We start from the raw sequence: 22,293 nt of genomic DNA, 5'->3' as shown, positions 1-22,293 counted from the left end.
TCCCTCAATGAACACCTCCAGATTACAGCCTATTCGTGCGGAAACTCCTCCTCGTGTTGTTTTCCTCTGGTATTTTCCTCGCGGTGTTTCCGCGAAGGTGGTGTAACGGGATCGTTCTGGCACGTTCGGCGTTAGTATGTCACCTCCATATTCATACTTCCAGCTACCACTATGTGGGACAGCGGACAACGCACTCGGGACTCCACCACCGATTATACTGAGTAGGTATCTGATCTCAAATATTTGACAAATGTCCTATCCTATACGTTATATAGTATTTAGTTGTTTGTCAATAAGTCTGTCAGCCTTTTGAAATTAATCTTATATCTTATATTATATATATAAAATTCTCGTGTCACAATGCTAGTTACCATACTCCTCCGAAACAGCTTTTTAACGTGGGAGAGTCATGCTTCGGCACGAATGGGCCGGCTCGACCGGAGAAATACCACGTTCTAATACCACGTTCTCACAGAAAACCGGCGTGAAACAGCGCTTGCGCTGTGTTTCGCTGAGTGAGTGAGTTTACCGGAGGCCCAATCCCCTACCATATTCCCTACCCTACCCTCCCCTATTCCCTTCCCATCCCTACCCATCCCTATTACCCTATTCCCTCTTAAAAGGCCGGCAACGCACATGCAGCTCTTTTTATGCTGCGAGTGTCCATGGGCGACGGAAGTTGCTTTCCATCAGGTGACCCGTTTGCTCCCTTATTTATTAAAAAAACTGCTTCATTGATTTTTACGAAATTTTATTTGCATATTCATTGGGTCTAAAAATCGGCTACTGGGTACTTTATACATTGATAAGTGCATTTGTTGAATAAATAATAGTAAATTATTACAACTCGAGACTGACGGCGACCATTGTTTGTGCGACGGGATAGCGATAGACGTTGCCATGGTGTCATACTTATTTAGTCACTTCAATGAAATAATATGGGGGAAATACTTTATATGGGAAAACAACATTTGCCGGGACAGCTAGTATTTATATACTAGCGACCTCTGTGGCTCAGTTGGTGGGCTCTTATTAGCTCAAGCCGGGGGTCGCAGGTTCGAATCCCGCCGACGGAACAAAAAAGTTTTCTAAGTTCCTGGGTCATTGATGTGTATTAAATATGATGTGTATCAAATTGTGGCGAGTCGTCGTGCAAGTTGCAAGGCAAGTTGCAACTTGCACGACGACTCGCCACAAATAATAAAAATCTTAAATATAATATGTATAGTATAAAAGTACTAGCTGTTGCCCGCGACTTCGTCCGCGTTACCATAGTAGTTCACATCCAAAGTATTATTTATTGTACAAAAATAATATACAGAATTGACTTTCCTACGATTTTATTATATATAGATGTTCCGCGCGGCTTCGCTTGCATAATTTAGGAATTTCACGTAACCGTACATTTTGTAGCAAAAAATAGCACGTGGTCTATTCTTCATGTTTGCCAAATAACATAAAAATTGCTCCAGTAGTTCATAATAATATAATAAGGATTTCCATATAATTTCCCCCGTGTTTTCCACATTTTCATCTATTTCTTCGCTCCTATAAGTCTTAGCGTAATAAAATATAGCCTATAGCCTACCTCGATGAATGGGCTATTTAACATTGAAAGAATTTTTCAAATCGGATAAGCAGTTCCTGAGATTAGCTCGTTCAAATAGGCCCTTTCATATAATTTCCCCTGTTTTTTCCACATTTTCCTCTATTTCTTCGCTTTTGATAGTCTTAGCGTGATAAAATATAGCTTATAACCTTCTTCAATCAATAAGATATCTAACACTGAAAGAATTTTTCAAATCAAACCAGTAGTTCCTGAGATTAGCGCGTTCAAATAAGCCCTTTCAAATAATTTCCCCCCGTTTTTTCCACATTTTCCTCTATTTCTTCGCTCCTATTATACTTAGCGTGATAAAATATAGCCTATAGCCTTCCTCGATAAATGGGCTATCCAACAGTAAAAGAATTTTTCAAATCGGACCAGTAGTTCCTGAGATTAGCGCGTTCAAACAAACAAACAAACAAACAAACAAACAAACTCTTCCCAATTATAATATTATAGTATAGATTAAATATATTTCCGTTGTCTGGTACCTGTAACACAAGTCCTTCAGGTACTTATCACGGGGCCAGGCTGACATGGTGTGAAGCGTCCATAGATATTATTATATTATTATAAAAAAAGATATTATTATATAAAAAATTAAACAATATTATTAAAAATAAAACCGGCTTCAATATTATCTAACTTAAAAACAACTGAACTGATTTCGATGAGACTCGCAGTATTTCCGAAGTTACAATAAAAAAAGAATTACTCTAATCGGACTTGTAGGTCCAATTTAAGCAATTATTTTAGCTCCTTTTATGAAGTCGAATAAAAACTGAGTAGAAGAAGTAGAGAAATAATTGTATTCTCTGCAGGGTGTAACAAAACTTAGCTATACTACTTGAGGATGTGTAACTGTGTAATGTGTATGTGCATGGGCGTACCAAGGGGGGGCAGGGGGGGGGGGGGGGGGGGGGCAGGGGGGGGCAGCTGCCCCCCCCCTGGATCATGTTGACATCCCTACTAAGTCTATTATCTAGTACGTTCTATAATCTATTAAAATCAAATATTTATATATCTATTAAAATCAAAAATTAAGAAAACGAATTTTTGCCATTTGTTTGCAATACAATATTTATACAACTAAAAATTATATTTTTTTTATTCTTTATAAACTCCTAGCTTATAAAAAATCTGATTTGCCCCCCCTGGCCCAGAACCTAGGTTATTTGCCCCCCCCTGGCCCAGACCTGGGTATTTTGCCCCCCCCTGGCCCAGACCTGGGTATTTTGCCCCCCCCTGGCCCAAAACCTGGGTACGCCCATGTGTATGTGTCCCTACTCCCTGGTGTAGAGCTCACCGGGAAAGTGGCAGCGCTGAAAGAGTTACCTTTCTCTACATATTGACGATCTTTTTTTATGAAGGGGGCAAACGAGCAAACGGGTCACGTGATGGAAAGCAACCTCCGTCTCCCAGGGACACTCGCAACATCAGAAGAGCTGCATGTGTGTTGCCCCACTTTTAAGAGGGAATACGCTCTCTTCTTGACAGTGCGTTCCAGAGTTTTACAGTACGATCTTAACATGACCTCTTTGCGTTTTAAAGAGTAGACATTCATTGTGTGTCCGTGTTCGCTGTTTACATTGACAGTAAACGGGTTACGTAAATGCCATATTTACGTGACGCGCGTCCGTTATAATATGGGGGTAAATATTAGCATAAATATCCATGGGGGTAAATATCCATGGTGATTTACATCCTTTTCGTTTCGTATATAGGTAGGCGGTATTAAAAACTGCGAAGCACCATTTTCCATTACTATTTACCACGTAATATTGTGAGGTAAAGTCGCCTCACGTTATCTATTCTTAATTCTTATGTTTAATCTGTCGATCTTTAAATCTACGCAGTTCGCAGTTTTCGTTAGACAAAAAAATATAGCTGACTTTATTCACATGTCGGACTAAGTGTATTTTGTTCATCGTGTTTTTGTTTTCTTTGTTTCAGCTACAACAGCGGGAGCAGCCCTAAGTCAACGACTGTTGAAATTCAGCCCTCCTCCTCCAGGCTGGACTTGCACTGTGGCTCACGTACAACGTAATTGAAGCCATTTTAGATGCACGAGATGCCCCTACAACACAAAACAACCAAAAGCATGTAGCAGTCGGGCTGCGCCGGGCTCGGTTCGCGCGCGCCCGCCCTATTCCCGGGGGGGAATGTCGACAATCCCACAGCGGGCCGCTGAGCCCTCGGTATGTGCTAATGCCGCGGGTATATAAGGCGCGTCGGCGCGGCGCCGGCGCAGTGTCGCCAGCGACGGCTTCCCGCCAAAACAGCTCCGGTGTTGCCACTCAAAAAATTCTTTTTAGAAAAAATGAGTGCACTCCTCATAATCGCGGTTCTCGCCGTCGCGGCGTGGCTGCTGCGGCGCCGGGGGGCGAAGCTCCCGGGCCCGACGCCGCTGCCGGTGCTGGGCAGCCTGCACCTGCTGGGGCGGCACGAGTCCCCGTTCCAGGCGTTCACGGAGCTGGCCAAGACGTACGGCGATGTGTTCGGGCTGCAGCTGGGCGGCAGCCGCTGCCTGGTCGTGAGCAGCCTCGAGCGCATCCGCGAGGTGCTCAACCAGAACGGCAAGTTCTTCGGCGGCCGGCCTGACTTCCTGCGCTTCCATCAGCTCTTCGCCGGCGACAGGAACAACTGTGAGTATACATTTCAGTTCCAGAACCGGCACTCGGATACATTTGACGAGTTAACTTTGATTCGATGAAGAGTTTGACGGAAAATTTATTGAGGTTTTGTCCAAATCTTCGTTAAATTAAAGTTAACTGAGTAATCACTAAATCTCTTAGAGTACGGCCGTATTTTACTCTAACAAAAAATTGCACAAGCCAAAACTTTTTTTAGCCATACATAAACATTTAAATAATAATGATATTTAATGTTATTTTAATACAGTCAACACCCGCGGCGAGACGGTTACGGGGGAATTTAAATTGCGAGACGATTCTGTTGTCATGCACGAAGCTCGACGCAGCGACGCACTGAAATAATTATATTATTGTGTCACGTTTTCAGAAACTTAAAGTTCAAATAACTGGAGACAATAATTAACACTTATTGTGTATCTAATGTAGAGTCATACTTTGTTTCGCATCAGAATTAAACTATTTGACCGAGCTTTGCTCGGTATTCGATAAAACACGAATAAAATGACATTTTCTAAAAATGATTCCTAGCTAGATCGATTTATCGCCCCCGAAACCCCCTATATACTAAATGATGCGACGATGGCCGGTTTCATTGAAACCAGGCCAGTTAAGCAGGAGTAATTTTATAGTGCCCAAGTGTGTGCGCATTACACAAGAGCACTATTCCGAAAAAAAACGGTTTCCACGCAAGAGACGGATTTTGATGCAATGGAATTGCGGGCGTCATTTAGTAATTACATAAGTTTTTTAATCAGTGAAGAGCTTAATGGAGATGTAACGTGATATTATCCCTAGGTCACTGTAACTTGAACATTGTTATAGCCCTGTCGCCGGTGATGGTACATATACTATAATAATATCAATGGACGCTTCACGCCACGTCAGTCTGGCCCCGTGCTAAGGACTTGTGTTACAGGTACCAGACAACGGAAATATCTTTAATACTTTTATACTATACATTTATTAAAGGTAAAAAATATAATAAAATATTATACAAATATTTAATACCCATCAATGACCCGAGAACATTCAAAACTTTCTTTGTTGCGTCGGAGATTCGAACCCGCTGAGCCGCACTCGCTCAACCATCGAGCTACGGAGGATATTGAACATAATTAATAACATGTAATATAATATGTTATCACATTCAACTTGCTATGCATCTCTTGTTATCTGCATTGTTGCCTACGTTGTGCGCAAAGACTTAATAAAAATATTCAAAGCCGAAAAGAGGCGATGTTCTCTTTTTTGAAAGTTGATAAAAAAACTCAGGATATTGCACGATTCATGTGTCAGAAAAAAACTTCATACCAAAAAAGTTACGGAATCCTCGTTACATATTATAATAGCTTAGTTAAAACGGCCCCAGTAGGGCCATTTAGATACCCTTTAGATTTAATTTTAAAGTAAATAATACTGTGTCCTGATTAACAAACGTTAAAAATGTGCCTATAAATGTGATCGCACATTTATCAGTACGCACGCGCCGAACGCACTGCATTTTAGAATGATGTGAAACCTCGCACGTTCACCCGTAACGTACGCGCCGCATTTCTTGTACTATGCGGTGCATACGACGCGTACGGTGCTGACCAATGTGCAATCAGCTTAATACCAAATATATTTGTGGCGGTACCCATTATTCGCCTAATAATCCTGCATCGCGCTATCGAAGTTTCGAAGAACGGCAAGTTATATACAACGTCTGAAATGACGTCAGTGGGCTTCGGCCTGACCGAGCATGCTATCTCGCTCGGTCGGAAGATCTTCCTTTTCGGCCGCCACTAACAACGTTAAATATTTATTTCGATCTACAAACTTTCTTTTGGTATCTGAGGTGTAGTGTTTTATTGAATCGTGTTATTTAGTAGGTGAACCGAAGCGGGCGGCGGTCCAGCGGTGTTTACGTGCGGGGTGTAATATGATACCGATAGGCTCGGGTCGCTCATATTTCTGCTGCTCAATGAATTTTGTATCATCAGCGCCACGTCGACACTATTACTTACTAGATGACGCCCGCAATTCCGTTGCGTCAAAATTCGTTTATCGTGCGGGAGCCGTACGTTTTTCCGGGATAAAGTCTCCTATGTCCTTTCCCGGGACTTAAAGTATCGGCAGACCAAATTTCAGAAAAATCGGTTTAGCGGTTTGGGCGTGAAGAGGTTACAGACAGACAGACTTCCGTATCTATACTAATAAAGCGGAAGAGTTTGTTTGTTTGCACCCGCTCATCAGGAACTACTGATCCTCATTGAAAAAATAGTTTTGTATTGGATAGTCAATATATCGAGAAAGACTTAAGATTATATTATTTTAAAATCACGAGCGAAGAATCAGAGGGAAATGTAGAAAAAACAGGGGAACTATTGGAGCGATTTTTATGTAATTTACATAAAAGTCGCTCCAGTAGTTCGTGACATTAGCGCGTAAGTTCATGACATAAGCGAGTATAGTGCGCGATATAAATTAGCGGCACAGACATAGAACAGACGACGTGGAGGGATATATAGGCTACTCTTTTGTGGGAAAATGTAAGGTCCCTATAAAATTCCTTATTTACGCGAGCAGAGCCGCGCCTATAGTATAATATGTAGAGCAAATCTTAATGACATATATTATGTGATTAAAACTATATCAAAATCGATCTATTTACCTGGTAAGCATCATATAAATTCATTTCATTGCCTTTCTGTTAGCGACGGGAAGTGAAACTTTTGCCACTGTTTTCCTTTCAGGAAAGTTAATACTTACGTATTTTATTCTTCAAAACGGTTGCACGAGTATAATATAAGTACTTAATGCCAACATTTTTTAAACTGACAACAATGTAGGTCACGAGAGAATCAACGTAAGCAATTCGTGCTTTTTATATTTTAATGTTATGACAAAAAATATCGATGAATTTTTTGCGTGATTGTGAAAAATTTAGAGTTATCAAAACATCCGTTCTTTAATTATTATCTGTCGTCGCATTTACCTACCTACATTATTGTCGAACTTCTCTATCTTCTTCTATATCTTTAGGGGCACAGGGACCTACCCCGTGACACGAATTCCTTTATAATAGACTAGCGACCCGCCCCGGCTTCGCACGGGTATAAAATATAAATAGCCACTGAAAAAATGATTAAAATCGATTCAACAGTTTTGATTTATACTCATTATAGCGGTCACCCACGGCTCCACCCGGTTTTGCACCGGGTGGTGAAGCATACCCGGGATTAAGACTCGGTCAGCAAAATGATTGCCAAAATCAAGATTTTTAAATAAAACAATGATTGTTGTGCCTCACTTGACATAGATAGGTATAGTGTGTCGCAGACATTTTTGTAGATAATTATAAGATCTTTATTTACTTAGAACATTGTATGGTTCTATCTTTTATAGTTTAGGCAGCGTACTAGGGTTGCTGAGGATTCCTCTTCCGCTTCCTCATAATGAGGAAGTTCCGCAATATTTTGGGTTCCTCAACCGTTACCGCATTCCTCATAAATAAAAATAAAAATTCCTCTTCCGCTATCGCTTCCTCAAAATTTAAGAGGAATTTATGAGGAATTACACTGCGCATGCGCGTCGCGTATCCAATCACGCTCTGGCGCGGCGACGCGGCGCCGGAGCGGTGCCGCACCGCACCCGTGTGGTTTCTCCCTGAGGGCAAAGATGAGTATTGCAGCGGCGCCGCTGCGGCGTGTGTCTAAACAGCCTAAGGGCCGCGACACACCAGAATGGCAGCGGCGACGCGAGCACTTTCAGTGTCATAAGATTTTAAACTTTATCTTCATTTTTGTAATACATAGTACAGCGGCCACGGGCGGCCGTAGACTTCTAAAGCGGTACTATGTATTACAATAATGAAGATAAAGTTTAAAATCTTATACTTATAAAATTACATGTCCTGACTGACTGACTGACTGATTCATCATCGCTGAGCAAAAACTGTAAAAGTTACAGCCACGAAATTTGGTGAGTAGGGTTGTTTCATTAAGTAGACACCCACTAAGGAAGGAATTTTGAAAATTTTACCCCGAAGGGGGTGAAATAAGGGTTGAAAGTTTTAATGAAAGTCCGTCATTTCTTGAGTTAGAAACATGAAACTTTATTTTTGGGTTACTGATTAAAAATGAATGGATACGTATTTAAGCGTTTTTGGAAATTTTACCCCCAACGGGGTGAAATTGGGGTTGAAAGTTTGAATGAAACTCCGTTATTTCTTGAGTTAGAAACATGAAATTTTATGTTTGGGTTACTGATAAAAAATGATTGGATACGTGTTTAAGCGTTTTTGAAAATTCTACCCCCAAGGGGGTGAAATAGGGGTGGAAAGTTGCAATGAAAGTCCGTCATTTCTTGAGTTAGAAACATGAAAGTTTATTGACGTTTGCGTTTAACGTTTGCTTAAATACGTTTTTACCCTTTGTATAAGGAACCTCAAAAACAAAAAGGAGAAAACTATCCATCTTTGTTATTATACTATGTTAACGCGGATGAAGTCGCGGGCAACAGCTAGTCATATATATGACACTGAAAGCGCTCCGAGGGATGTAAAGCGGTAATATTACTTTCGTAAAATTCGGTTTTTTACCATATTTTACGTAAAATATAAATAAATTACGTAAATTACGGTAAAATTGGGTAAAATTCAATTTAACAAGAGTTAAATCGTATTTTACCTTTTTAGTTAGTAATAATTGCAGTCTTCTTTAAAAAAGAAATAGTCAAAATGTATATGTCCAGACAAATATTACTGAAGTTGGTGAAAACATAAGACTTAATAATCTTATGTTCTGTAAATTCATTTCTCATGAACTGGATAACTACCAAGGCATTGAACGTATGACTATTATGCAAAAATAACTAATAAATAATAATTTAACATCATTAGGACACTTTTTACACTTCTCAAAATGTTCCGTATTACAAAATATACACATCACATGTTTCCTTTTGTCATGTTCACTTAGCACTTGGAAATAATCCCACACTTTTGCTTGATTTCGTGGCATAATTTACTAAATGCACGTATAGTGCAGTCAGTCAAAACAATTGCAAGCAGAGTTGCATTTTGCGATTTTAGAAAAATGAATCATATTATGATTCATATCATGATTCTTCAAATTTTAGCCCCGCCGAACGTAAGTATGTTGCAAGTTGCAACTTGCAACTACACGCTCTTCTCACCCCCCGCTATACTTTTCGCATACATACGTAGCCGGTAATTTTACCGTAATATATATAAATTACTTACCGTAAAATACGCGTATTTTACCAGCGTTTTTGGTAAAATTACGTAATTTTGCAACCCTCGGCTCGCCTCGCCGCTGTCATTCCGATGTAGCGCGGCCCTTATTGCTAGACTGATTTTGATGATTCTTTATTGTGTGTGTTTAGAGAATGGTTTAGAATTTAGATTCATAGTTTGGTTCACTGGAAAATGCCCTTTTAATTATTTTTTGTGTAATGTATGTACCTAGTACGTTATGTACAAAGTACAGACAGGACAAAAGTTTGGGTTGGGTCCGCTAGTATTTATAATTTTCTATCTTCCTCTTCCTCATCCGCTTCCTCTTCCGCTTCCTCATCCGCATCCTCTTCCTCATAAAATATCCTCTTCCTCATCCGCATCCTCAAAATTTGCGCGTGACAATTCCTCTTCCTCCTCCTCTTCCTCATAATCACTTCCTCAACAACCCTACAGCGTACGCAAAATAAATAAATTTTCTGGTTGTTTCCGAAAAACTAAAATATCTTACGGAACCCAATATTTTCCAAAATAAAAAGTAGCCTATGTTACTCGTTAATAATGTAGCTTTCGAATGATGAAAGAATTTTTAAAATCAGTCCAGTAGTTTTTGAGCCTATTCATTACAATTAAACAAACAAACAAACAAACATACAAACAAACAAACAAAGTTTACCTCTTTATAATATTAGTATAGATAGTATAGACTAGGTGGTGTCCGCAAGTCTGTTGCGCAAATATTTAACGTGCGAGAACCGTACATTTTTTCGGATGAAACAGTAATCTATGTCTTTTTCCGAGACTCAAAGTATATCAAATATCAAAATTGGGTCAGCAGTTTAAGCACAAATAGGTAACAGATAGATTTCGCATAATGTAATATTAGTATGCCATATTGTAAACCTTATTTTAAAAGATTGATTTTTTTTTCACTTTTTTTGGTAAAAAAGTGGGCCCCGTGCGAGTTTCTTACGCCGGTTCTTCTCGCCGGGCTAGTTCCCGAACCGGTGGTAGGCATCATGTAGACGTTCAGAGAACATTTGCAAAAATGTATTCTGAATAAAAAAGTTTGAGTTTGAGTACAGGTAAGTGTTCTAGTAAGTATGGACAATGGACATGAAAGTCTACGAACATTTTTACAATGTTTTAGCTCTTAAATTTTTACTAAATGTTGCCTGCAACTTGCATTCGCGTAGAAACTTGTTTACCGCGAAACCGTGCGCGGTTTGGATGCGTTAAAAACTTTCATGTATATATTTTTTACGCTTCACACCACGTCAGTCTGGCCCTGTGATAAGTACCTGAAGGACTTGTGTTACGGGTACCAGACAACGGAAATATATTTAATACTTTTATACTATACTATATTTTACATTTTTATTATAGATACACATATTTAACACACATCCATGACCCAGGAATTTTGAAAACTTTATGTTCCGTCGGCGGGATTCGAACGCGCGGCTTGATCTACCAACAGCCCACCGACTGAGCCACAGAGGTCGTCATTTTACTCTTAAGATTACAGGCAGACATTGCTTCCACTAACATTTTATGATATGAATATTAGATCGAAAGTAATGACTCGTGAAGGGTGAATGCTAATACAAAAAGTAATGTTATACAATACCTTATTAGGACATATTAGTCCCACACACACTACGATAGATCTGCACAGGTTGGTCACGGAAGACATCGGTATACCGTATACACATGCTTACATTATAAACACACGCCAATTTGGACGGTTCGAACCGTGCAGTTTTATGTCGTCGTCTACCGAACGTAACTCCGAGTTCCGATCATCCGGAAACATGTTTACGTTGCGGGGAAACAACCATATCATTCTGCTCTGATTACCGCCTCATAAATAACCTTCACATAAACACATCCTTTACCTCAGTAACGAGTCCGGAGATCACAAAAATGTTTATTCATCTAGATATTTAACATTAACGTGCAAGCTCTTTATAGTAGAATATGTATTAATATATTAAGAAAGAAGGAGCATGCGAAACGACTAGCATCTAAATCTGGTGTCTGTTGTTGCAGCGCTGGCGCTGTGCGACTGGTCGAACCTGCAGCTGCGGCGGCGCAACCTGGCGCGCCGGCACTGCGGGCCCAAGGCGCACACCGACAACTTCGCGCGCATCGGCCGCGTCGCCGCCTTCGAGGCCGTCGAGCTCGTGGACGCGCTCCGCACCCGCGCGCGCGCCGCCGCCGGCGCCCTGGACGTCAAGCCGCTCCTGATGCGCGCCGCCATGAACATGTTCGCCGGCTACATGTGCCACGCGCGCTTCGACCCCGACCACGACGCCGACTTCGTCCGGATCGTCGACCACTTCGACGAGATCTTCTGGGAGATCAACCAGGGCTACGCCGTGGACTTCCTGCCCTGGCTCGCGCCCTTCTACAGTAAACACATGGCCAAGCTGTCGACGTGGGCGAGCGACATCCGCGCCTTCATCCTGTCGCGCATCGTGGAGCAGCGCGAGGCCGAGCTGGACCCCGACGCGCCCGAGCGCGACTTCCTCGACGGGCTGCTGCGCGTGTTGCGCGACGACCCCACCGTCGACCGCAACACGATCATCTTCATGCTGGAGGACTTCCTCGGCGGCCACTCGTCCGTCGGCAACCTGGTGATGCTGGCGCTGGCGGCGGTGGCGCGCGACCCGGCGGTCGGGCGGCGCGTGCGGGCCGAGATCGACGCCGCCACGCGCGGCCGCCGCCCCGTCGCGCTCGCCGACCGCCCCGCGCTGCCCTACACGGAGGCCACGATCCTCGAGTGCCTGCGCTACGCGTCGTCGCCGATCGTGCCGCACGTCGCCACCGAGGACGCTGTGGTGGCCGGCCTCCCGGTGGAGAAGGGCACGGTCGTGTTCATCAACAACTACGAGCTGAACACGTCGCCGGCCTACTGGAGCGAGCCCGACAAGTTCGACCCCGCGCGCTTCCTCGAGAGGACGCGGACGCGCGCGCGCCGCAACTCGCAGTGCGACAGCGGCATGGAGAGCGACGGCGAGCGCGCCGAGCCGCGCCCCGAGCGGCGGCCGAGCCGGGCCGAACGCCGGCCGAGCGCCGCCGACGAGCGGGAGACGTACGCCGTGCGGCGGAACATCCCGCACTTCCTGCCCTTCAGCATCGGCAAACGGACGTGCATCGGCCAGACGCTCGTCACCACCATGAGCTTCGTGATGTTCGCGAACGTGGTGGCGGAGTTCGAGGTGGGGGCGGAGGACGCGGCGAGCCTGCGCCAACGGCCGGCGTGCGCGGCGCTGCCCCGCGAGACCTTCCGCCTGCATATGCTGCCGCGTAAACGCTGACGCTTGCTAGTCGATGTCTAGGGTCGATGGGTCCCCTCCGCCCCGGGCGAACCCGGGCTCGCCGATTGAGGTCGGAGGTCGCGGCGGCTCCGCGGAGCACCCGGCCCCGGGGCGGAGGCCGGGCCCCGGTTGAACGCTCAAACGTTATTTATTTGTCGAAATATTTAGATTAATGTGGAGGAGGTCGTCGCGCGGACCCCCGCCGTCCGCGGTCCGTACGCTAGGGTCTAGGTTATTGTGCTATATTATGAGATTTTACATCGTTAACGACCAGACTATCAAAAACTAATTTCGGTTTAAAGTTTACTAGTTATTTAGTTTTTCAATTTACAGGGTAGTTATTTGTTAAATTAATTGTTTTGTTACTCGTACTAATAATAGTAGAATATGGCAGAGCAAACTGTCCGTACACATGGGTCGCTCTCGGGGAGTAGTAGAATTTTCAGTGTACTTAACAGTTTAAATTTTAAATACACTGTACACCTGACACCACCGACAATGTTAAAGTCGAATAAAATATAGGCAGTCATCATTATGATGATTGCGCCATTAAAAATTATGTAGAGCTACCTTAATAGTCCTCAATATTTTTTTATTATTATTATTATTTATTTTCATCAGACCATAGAGCTATAGACCATCCCTTTTTTGGAAGTCGACTTAATTAGCAACTATTTAGCCGCTAAGGTCAGGGTTTCGAAGGATCTTAGAGTAGTCAGCGAGTTGACAACGATTAGCCGCGTCGCGCCGCTCCCGCCGCCCTTCGTGTTGTAAGCGGCGTAGGGCATAGATAATAGAGGCCGGCAGTGACCCACATACATACATTTGCCCTGTCGTTTTGTTTTCGTCCTACCCTCGAGTCTGTCGCAACTATGAATCTCAACGATTGCGTGCGCCCGGTACATGATTTATTAATAAGTCAGTGATCTAGTTTTGTTACGATTCAATTTGGAAAATTGTCGATCCTTCGTGTGTTGTGTAGAAGTCGAATGTTAAGTTTCACCAAAACATGCTAAAGATGATCGATTGATCGAGTTTCGTTTTGTTCCTTGTAGTAAAGAATGTTAATTAGGCAATCGCTTAACTTTAGCAGGCGTCGGTGAAATCAGAACTAAAAGTTTCAAAAGAATTAATATTATAGTCGAATGTTCGATAGTTGTAGCACAGTCACTGTAGTAACTCATAAAAAGTCTTATCAAAGTTTATAAAATTTTGTTAAAGTTTACATAAATAGTTAGGTACTTGCAAATTGACATCAATGTTGAAAGTAGTGAAACTAAAGAGGTTAATAAAAGATGTGATGTAGTAATTAGATAAATAATATAAATATTGCAATTCAAAGTTTGTTTTATTTGAAATTTTTATACCTAAGTAAAGAACCAAGGACGTCTCTGTCTAAACTAGTTGATTAGAACCAACTAGGTACCTATACCTACTTGTGTGATTTAGTACTAATTAAAATATTATTATCTAGACTTTTATTCATAAACTAGCGGTGGCCCGCGGCTCCATCCGCGTGGATGTCGGCTAAAAAGCCTACCCAGGAAAGACTCGGTCAGCAAAATGATTCCCAGGTCAATTCACAGACTCCGACACTAACATCGACGATGCAGTCATTAGGTGTCCACAGGCTGCACACTTGACACTGCACAGATTGTCTCTCCCGCACGCGGCACCCGTACCCGGTCCCGCCTTGGTGACGCCCACTATCGTAATATTTTAATTTCGCCATAATTTAAAAAAAAAAGTCCAATTTTAATCATTCAAAGACCAAATATTGTCTGTACTTAGCCATTAAATAATTTATTTTGATAATGATTAATAGCATGAGTAAGATAAACGCGTTTAATTACAAAAAAAATCAATATTTTTAAATAAATAAATGGTTATCGTGCCTCACTCGACATAGTATATTATAGTGTGTCGCGGACTTTTTTGAAGATCTACAATTACTTAGAACATTGTATGGTTCTATCTTTTATTGTATAGACAGCGTACGCAAAATAAGTAACTTTTCTAGTTGATTTTTTAAACCTTGCGTCTGAAAAACCCAAATATCTTACGGAACCCCATTTTTTTCCAAAATAAAATGTAGCCTATGTTCAGCAGAAATAATGTAGGATTCCAATGGTAAAATAATTTTTCAAATCGGTCCAGACTCCAGTAGTTACGGAGCCTATTCATTTCAAACAAACAAACAAACAAAAAATCAAATCTTTCCTCATTATAATATTAGTGTAGACCACCCATTAATTAATAAAACTGCCGTCGCACGCAGAGTCCAGACACATATTTTAATGATTTCCAGCTGATCCGATAAACTGCGTTTACCTTTCCTCTTAATAATAAGTAATATAAACGTTCCCTAGATTTCAACGATTATTTCAAGAGTCAAGATTAAATTAGTCAAATCAGTTCAGCCGTTCTCGAGTTTTAGTGACACTAACACAATTTGAAATTATTCATTTCTATTTAAATAGTTAAATCTATAATCCATACTTTACTTTATTACTTAATATTATAAATAATGCGAAAGTGTGCCTATCTGTCTGTCCGTCTGTCTGTCTGTCTGTCTGTTACATCTTCACGCCCAAGCCCGCTGAACCAATTTTGCTGAAATTTGGCATGGAGATACTTTGAGTCCCGGGAAAGGACATAGGATACTTTTTATCCCGGAAAAATGCACGGTTGCCGCGCGATAAACGAGTTTTGGCGCAACAGAGTTGCGGGCGTCATCTAGTATAATATACTTAATATATTCTATAATTGAATGAAGAGTTTGATAATAAATTTATGACGCTTATGTTAAATTAGTTATTAAATTAAAGTTGAGTAATCATTCTTTAGAGCGGCCGTGAGTTTTGAGTTCGCATCTGACTTCTGACTCAGTTGGCATAATATGCAATGTTCTACAGCCTACATGGTCTACGGTCTACACGGCTTACCAGGATCTAAATTCTGATGGGAAAAAGTGAGAAAAGAAAATATTGACTCTAGCAATACCGGGGTACCGTTTGTCCTTAATCCTTATTCCTTATAGCGGCTGATTGAACATGCAATTAAACATTTATCCAATGATTAAGGATATTTTTTGAAAATCTGCCATCTAAATTTGCCATCAGAATGATCAGATCCTGATAGATAATGCTAACTTTATTTTGAAAACTCGTTTCTTACAAAAATTATCACAAAAGTGATATTGTTAAATAGGTATATTAGGTATTTATTTGTTCCTTTGGTATAAATTATTTTTAAATGGTAATAACAACAATGTTTATGTTTATTGCAATGATTGCAATCATAGATAAAGTATTTAGCAGCCTCCACACGTTGGCCGTGTTTGCCGAACAGAAGAGGACGGCGCTATACTAAAAAAGAGATCGAATTATTTGCGTCCTTCTTTCTGGTATAGCGCCGTCCCCTTCTGTTCGGCAAACACGGCCAACGTGTGGAGGCTGCTTTATAGTAGTACCTCAATGATTGCAATACTCTAATTAGAAAAAAAAAACATTACCAGCTGTTTAAATGTCAATGTCATTTTTATTTTGTAAGCAATGCGAGCGACTCAGAATTTGATTTTCTAAAAAAATTGAAAATAATTGCGAATAGTACATAGTATATTTTATAGACTGATATACAAATGTAGTGCTTCTGTTACATGTTAATTTGGAAATTTAAAGATTACTTCGTATAAAACAGCTGCAACCATAACGTTCTGGACATGAGTGAAGAAAAAATTATTTTACCACATCACGAGCAACAGAGCCTCTGTACTTCTCGCCTCCCGTACCGACAGGGGAGAAAATTAACTGCAGTTAAGGTAAAACAATAAAAGTTACTCATAACTCGTATTAACATAATATTTTGTTCGTGCCAAACGTATATTTTCAGCTTAAATTTTACTATTAGATAGACTTTACTTAGCTGAATATTTATTTTAGGTTTATACAGTGACAACGGAATCTAATCATCTGCTTGTCTTCGGTGTTCCATCACTGAACTTGCGTCAGGAAGCCAAATCGCTATTTATGAAGTTCGGCAGACTCCGCCAATTCACGTTATCACCGAACCACGCGGCCGAAGTCTTCACCGAGACGTACCACGCTCAGTACGAGAGAATACAGTCCGCTAGAGTAGCTAAGAAAATGCTAGACACCAAAAACTTCTACGGTGGCTCTCTACATGTTTGCTATGCCCCTGAATTTGAAACCATCGAGGAAACAAAACAAAAAATCTTCCAAAGACAAAGAGATGTGTTGAATAGGTTAAGAAATTTAGAAAAGGAGAAGACCAATGTGGTTGAACAGCAACAAGCCGCTGATGTTGTTCCTGATGAGGAACAAACAGTCACAAGCAACAAACTCAACATGGGTGAGATTAATACATTCAATATGAATAATGAAATAGTAGTCCCCAAAAAGAAGAAACGTAAAAGCAATTTATCTAATGTTAGTAAAAACTATTTAGGAAACTGCGCAAAGACTAGTAAACATGCTGATAATATTATGTATGCGACTAGCTTTATCAAGACCACACCAGATGAGCAGAGCTCAACAGAGATAGAGATAATTGATGCTACATCAGTTGACACGGAGGTAGTCACCAACATCAATGAAAGCTTAAACTACAATAACTTTGGTAATGAAGTGATAAGAAAGGTACCTGATAAGCCATTAAATAAGATTATATATTTTAATGTTAATAAAAATCATAGCAAACAACTCTAGGTTCTGATTTCATTTGAAATTGACATGAATACAGAGTAAGTAATACTGCGGAGCTTGCCTAGTATATATAGCTAGTTAAAAAAATATATTTATAACATTATAATATGAATATTGTATATTTTATTAAAAGTGTAACAGAATAATGTGGTATTACTCTCTTCATTACCACCAGAATATAACACACCAAATTCATACAAAGTAAATAAAACAACAGCAAAAACAATAAAAATTTGTTTATTATTTAAAAACAAACAAGTACACAAGTACAAAATGATTTACCTACATCTATTTATTATCTGAGTATAATTTTATTTATAATACATATTATATTTTCCTTCAGCACAAATTACCCATATTTTTTGTATTTATAATTCTTGCCATGTCACTCCCATTTGTATTGTCAAAACTCATGCAGCTGCCTGCTGACTAGTGTGTAGTGAGTATTCCGGACTACTCCTCCGTGTACTCCTCCCCGGGGACCTCCTCCTCCTGTTCGTCAAACTCGTCTTCTACTCCCACCTCCTGTTTAAATAAATTATAAAATATATTATTATTTGATAATAAGTTACTCAAAATTTAAATAGTAGCTCCTACAGTAGCCCGTAGCAATCATTTGTAATTCAAAATACAGTTCAAATTTAATCTTTGAGAAAGCAAGCAATTTAGTAATTGTAGCACGGATCAGATAGCGCACCTACGTAATTTCGTCGGCCTCTATCAAGCTCAGTGGAAACATCGCAACTAACGTTGACCATAGACAAACCAACCGAATAACATAAGTCCGTTATCTGCCTTTGAATCAATTTTCCTGATGGTACTATCAGATAAGTTTATTCCTAGGCAGATGGGGACATACCTAGTTTGGTCGCGTTACGTCAAACCCAGCCCCATCATAATTAACATTGAATTGACATGATCCAACCAAATGACGTTGGTCTGTCCACCGGGAATCAATTTCCTCGATGGTACATAGTGGATGACCAGGTAATAACGTAATACCTCGTACTGCTGGTACTCGGACACGAGGTCGTTCATGTTGCTCTCGGCCTCCGTGAACTCCAGCTCGTCCATGCCCTCGCCCGTGTACCAGTGCAGGAACGCCTTGCGCCGGAACATCAGCGTGAACTGCTCCGAGATACGCTTGAAGATCTCCTGGATGGCGGTGGAGTTGCCCACGAACGTCGCCGCCATCTTGAGTCCCCGCGGCGGCACGTCGCACACCGCCACCTTCACGTTGTTCGGGATCCATTCTACGAAGTAGCTGTCAACGACAGATTGGGTTATTTGAAATGCACACTAGAATAGAAGTACAACCTCCGTGCCCAGATTTGAGGGCAGAAAACATCTATAGGTGTAAAGCTAGAAGATGCCAAAATCACTCAAGGCAAATTATAATTGTTCATTGCCTTAAAATTGTTCAGGTAAAAGGGGTAGAAAGAAATATTCTGTTTACAAGGTAGAAGACTGAAGAAACTCTTCATTCCTTTTATCAACTCATATAGTTTTTATACTAGCTGATAGCTCCCTATTAAGAACATGACTATAGTAACGTGACAACCCAGCTCATACAGTTAGAAGGTCTTACCTGGAGTTTTTATCCTGCACGGTGAGCATCTGCTCGTCGACCTCCTTCATGGACATGCGGCCGCGGAAGATGGCGGCGACGGTGAGGTAGCGGCCGTGGCGCGGGTCGCACGCCGCCATCATGTTGACGGGGCTGAACATCTGCTGCGTCAGCTCCGGCACCGTCAGCGCGCGATAGCCCTGGCTGTTGCGGGCGGTCAGCGGCGCGAAACCTGACGAAGTATACTGCGTGATTTCTCTGTTTTACAGAACTCTATTGAATCCTGTAAAGAGTGTTACAAAGATTGATAGAAGACTATTGTCTTCTTGATAGGCAATATCGAGCTTGATAGCTCTGTAAAGCTGAGATGTGCAAGTGTATATACTGCATAGTGCAAACCTCGACTGCTTCTTCATTTTTATTTAATAGTTTAAAAAGTTTAAAAATGCAGACAGAAAGATAAAAACTTATTTGCTGGCTCGGCAGTTTTACCATTGTCAAGATCAAACGTTGTTAAGTCCTTAACGGACATGAACTTACCAGGCATAAAGAAGTGGAGTCTGGGGAAAGGCACCATGTTGACAGCGAGTTTGCGGAGATCGGCGTTCAGCTGACCCGGGAACCGAAGACACGTCGTCACACCTGACATCGTCAACTGAAATGGTCAGAAACAAAGAAAGCATTTAAATTTGGTAAAAATACCAGTAACTACCTACTTCTACTGTCGGGATTTCTGGCTCCAGTTTCAAGAAGGTTCGGAAATCTACAACACATACCTACTCAGTAGGATTTAAACAGTCAACAGAAACCCTTTTAAAATGCGATTGAAGGTGCAAATGTATTGGCTCATTCCTTGACCTTGAAGTTTTTAGAAGCTTACCGAGACGAGGTGGTTAAGGTCGCCGTAGGTGGGCGAGGCGAGCCGCAGCGTCCGGAAGCAGATGTCGTAGAGCGCCTCGTTGTCGATGCAGAACGTCTCGTCCGTGTTCTCCACCAGCTGGTGCACCGACAGCGTCGCGTTGTACGGCTCCACTACCGTGTCTGACACCTGGACAGACAACCGATTATACTTAGTCACTTGTCATAATATAATATGATATACGACACAAAACAACAATTCCTGGGGGCAGTATCTTAATCGCGCACCATGATTACTGCTGGATCAAGATGAGATATACAATAGGAGGGCTTGGTCAGAGAAAAAACTTGTTTACATGTGGTCGTTCTAGCTTTAACTTGTTCCAGTTTAGTATTTTATGCTTTTAAGAAGCTCCAATCAAATAACCCGTGTGCATATTAAGGTTGATCACTCGTTCTACCTTGGGCGAGGGTGTGACGCTGAACGTGTTGACGATGCGGTCGGGGTACTCCTCGCGCAGCTTGCTGAGCAGCAGCGTGCCCAGACCGGAACCCGTGCCACCGCCCAGGGAGTGCGTCAGCTGGAAACCTGCAAAATTGAGATTTGACAGTCATACTCGTATAGTTGTCAGTGATAACTTAAGGAAGAATACGTTATTTATGGAGAGACTCCAAGTAGGGTAGATACTCAAAGTATAAGGTCGGTGCTTTAAGACATATTTTCTATGAAACTGTGTCAGTCGTTGATCCTGTAAGCAAAGACTTCTATTTAAATAGAATTATTTGCCTGTAGGTAGGTACATATCAGATAATATATTAATAGGTGAGTGAAAGAAATAAATTGCATTAATATTGTTTGACTTTCGTGACCGGGCTATAGTTTATAAGTGGAGGTACCTTGCAGACAGTCGCAGGGCTCGGCCTCCTTCCTGACGACGTCCATCACCGACTCCACCAGCTCCGCGCCTTCTGTGTAGTGACCTTTAGCCCAATTGTTGCCTGGAAACAAAATGGCAAAATGGTAGACTATGTGCTATAAATATGAGTTTTCGAAAACTAACTTTAACTAGGTTAAGGGCCTGTTTCACCACTTTCTGATAAAGTGCCTAATAGGCTACTCACAACTTTTTTGACAGATTCTCCATACTTGATCTGTCAAGTTAATTGGTGGATAGCCTTATCAGGAAGTTGTGAAACAGGCCCTAAGTATTCAAAATCATAATTTTCAATGTCGATTTTCATAATTGTTTCATCAAGAGAACACTTTTTAATTCTTGTAGAAAAAAATAAAAATGCCTGCGCGTATCATCCGAACAATGATCAAGTAAGCATAATATTTTACATTGTATGTAGGCGAAATAATTGAAAGTAAATATAGAAAATTACTGCTTTTGTTTATGTTCTCACGATGACTTTCGCTTTTTCTCTTTTTGATTTCTCTAGAACCTAGATTCTAGAGTAGCTACGCTAGTTGGTGTGTGACTAGAACCTAGATTCTAGAGTAGCTACGCTAGTTAGTAGTAACGACGTTCTGAAAGTATTTGATTCAAAACTATTCAGAACTAAAACATTTTTTACACACCCGCTCCGCTCTGTCCGAAGACGTAATTATCAGGTCTGAACAGCTGGCCGTAGCTGGATGACCTGATGGCGTCCATGGTGCCCGGTTCCAGGTCGACCAACACCGCGCGCGGCACATACCGGGTACCTGCCGACAATCGACATTACAATAATTATTTGTAAAGATGGAAGATATAAGATAAAGGATTGAATCTTTGGTAATACTTTCTCGTATCTTAACAGTCAACTCTCGTTTCTCATATTATAGACGAAAGATATAAAGGCATATAACACAGGTTGACAAAGAGTAAGATTAGTTCAAGTTGGTCATAGCAAGTCAAAGCTAGATACAACTTTAGGTATACCAGTAGACGGTAGAACCCACAGATATAGATCTTGATCTATGCTGTGGTAGAACCGTATTCTTTGCGTGGAAGAGAAAACATGGACGTGGTTAGGGAATGCAATACCGGGATACCGGGATCCCGCATGCATTTTGCGGGACTAATCCCGGTCGAAAATTTTGCAGGATCCCGCGGGACTGGCGGGATTACAAAGAAGCGTGATTCATACGTGTAACTCTGCAGGTGGAGGTGCGTGAACTGGCCACTAGCAGCCCATGAACAATTATTTACCTTCAATTCACTTTTAATGACAATTGTACCAACCAGCGTGGACGCTGAGCTAACTTTTTCAGCTGCTGGCTACCTAGTGTGGAATATCAGGAGTCGTTTGGCAGACGACACAAAATTAATACCTTAA

The 22,293-nt window shown here is 41.5% G+C and overlaps 3 protein-coding genes across 4 annotated transcripts in view; 2 read left to right on the top strand and 1 right to left on the bottom strand.

The window, feature by feature from the left end:
* LOC121736560 (tubulin beta chain-like) overlaps window positions 1-22,293 on the bottom strand; it is a 229,299-nt gene that overhangs the window by 203,907 nt on the left and 3,099 nt on the right. Inside the window, exons 3-10 of one of the 2 annotated variants that reach the window (XM_042127842.1) lie at window positions 21,554-21,679; window positions 20,869-20,970; window positions 20,433-20,560; window positions 19,994-20,161; window positions 19,654-19,768; window positions 19,135-19,345; window positions 18,549-18,810; window positions 17,768-18,071 (exon numbers count right to left, since the gene is read on the bottom strand). In XM_042127842.1, coding sequence (XP_041983776.1) covers window positions 18,000-18,071; window positions 18,549-18,810; window positions 19,135-19,345; window positions 19,654-19,768; window positions 19,994-20,161; window positions 20,433-20,560; window positions 20,869-20,970; window positions 21,554-21,679 — 1,184 coding nt within the window. In that variant the 3' untranslated portion in view covers window positions 17,768-17,999. Of the gene's footprint in view, window positions 1-17,767; window positions 18,072-18,548; window positions 18,811-19,134; window positions 19,346-19,653; window positions 19,769-19,993; window positions 20,162-20,432; window positions 20,561-20,868; window positions 20,971-21,553; window positions 21,680-22,293 lie in introns of those variants that run through there. The other variant, XM_042127840.1, reaches the window with a different exon arrangement.
* On the top strand, window positions 3,870-14,127 carry LOC121736554 (cytochrome P450 307a1). The gene is made up of 2 exons (XM_042127834.1): window positions 3,870-4,251; window positions 11,552-14,127. The coding sequence occupies exons 1-2, from the start codon at window positions 3,927-3,929 to the stop codon at window positions 12,820-12,822; spliced, it is 1,596 nt and encodes a 531-aa protein (XP_041983768.1). The 5' UTR covers window positions 3,870-3,926; the 3' UTR covers window positions 12,823-14,127.
* Window positions 16,423-17,632, top strand: LOC121736574 (RNA-binding protein 48). Its single transcript, XM_042127861.1, has 2 exons — window positions 16,423-16,642; window positions 16,764-17,632. The coding sequence occupies exons 1-2, from the start codon at window positions 16,544-16,546 to the stop codon at window positions 17,547-17,549; spliced, it is 885 nt and encodes a 294-aa protein (XP_041983795.1). The 5' UTR covers window positions 16,423-16,543; the 3' UTR covers window positions 17,550-17,632.

This window comes from Aricia agestis, chromosome 19 (genome assembly GCF_905147365.1).
Source record: "Aricia agestis chromosome 19, ilAriAges1.1, whole genome shotgun sequence".
Lineage (NCBI taxonomy): Eukaryota > Metazoa > Arthropoda > Insecta > Lepidoptera > Lycaenidae > Aricia > Aricia agestis.
This window is presented reverse-complemented; position numbering and strand designations above follow the sequence as displayed.

What these genes read in the sequence shown, in the direction of transcription:
- LOC121736574 (XM_042127861.1), top strand. Translation starts at nt 16,544, where the DNA reads ATGAGTGAAGAAAAAATTATTTTACCACATCACGAGCAACAGAGCCTC. An exon ending in GAAAATTAACTGCAGTTAAG is followed by an intron (nt 16,643 to 16,763) that starts GTAAAACAATAA and finishes TATTTATTTTAG; the next exon opens with GTTTATACAGTGACAACGGA.
- LOC121736554 (XM_042127834.1), top strand. Translation starts at nt 3,927, where the DNA reads ATGAGTGCACTCCTCATAATCGCGGTTCTCGCCGTCGCGGCGTGGCTG. An exon ending in CGCCGGCGACAGGAACAACT is followed by an intron (nt 4,252 to 11,551) that starts GTGAGTATACAT and finishes CTGTTGTTGCAG; the next exon opens with CGCTGGCGCTGTGCGACTGG.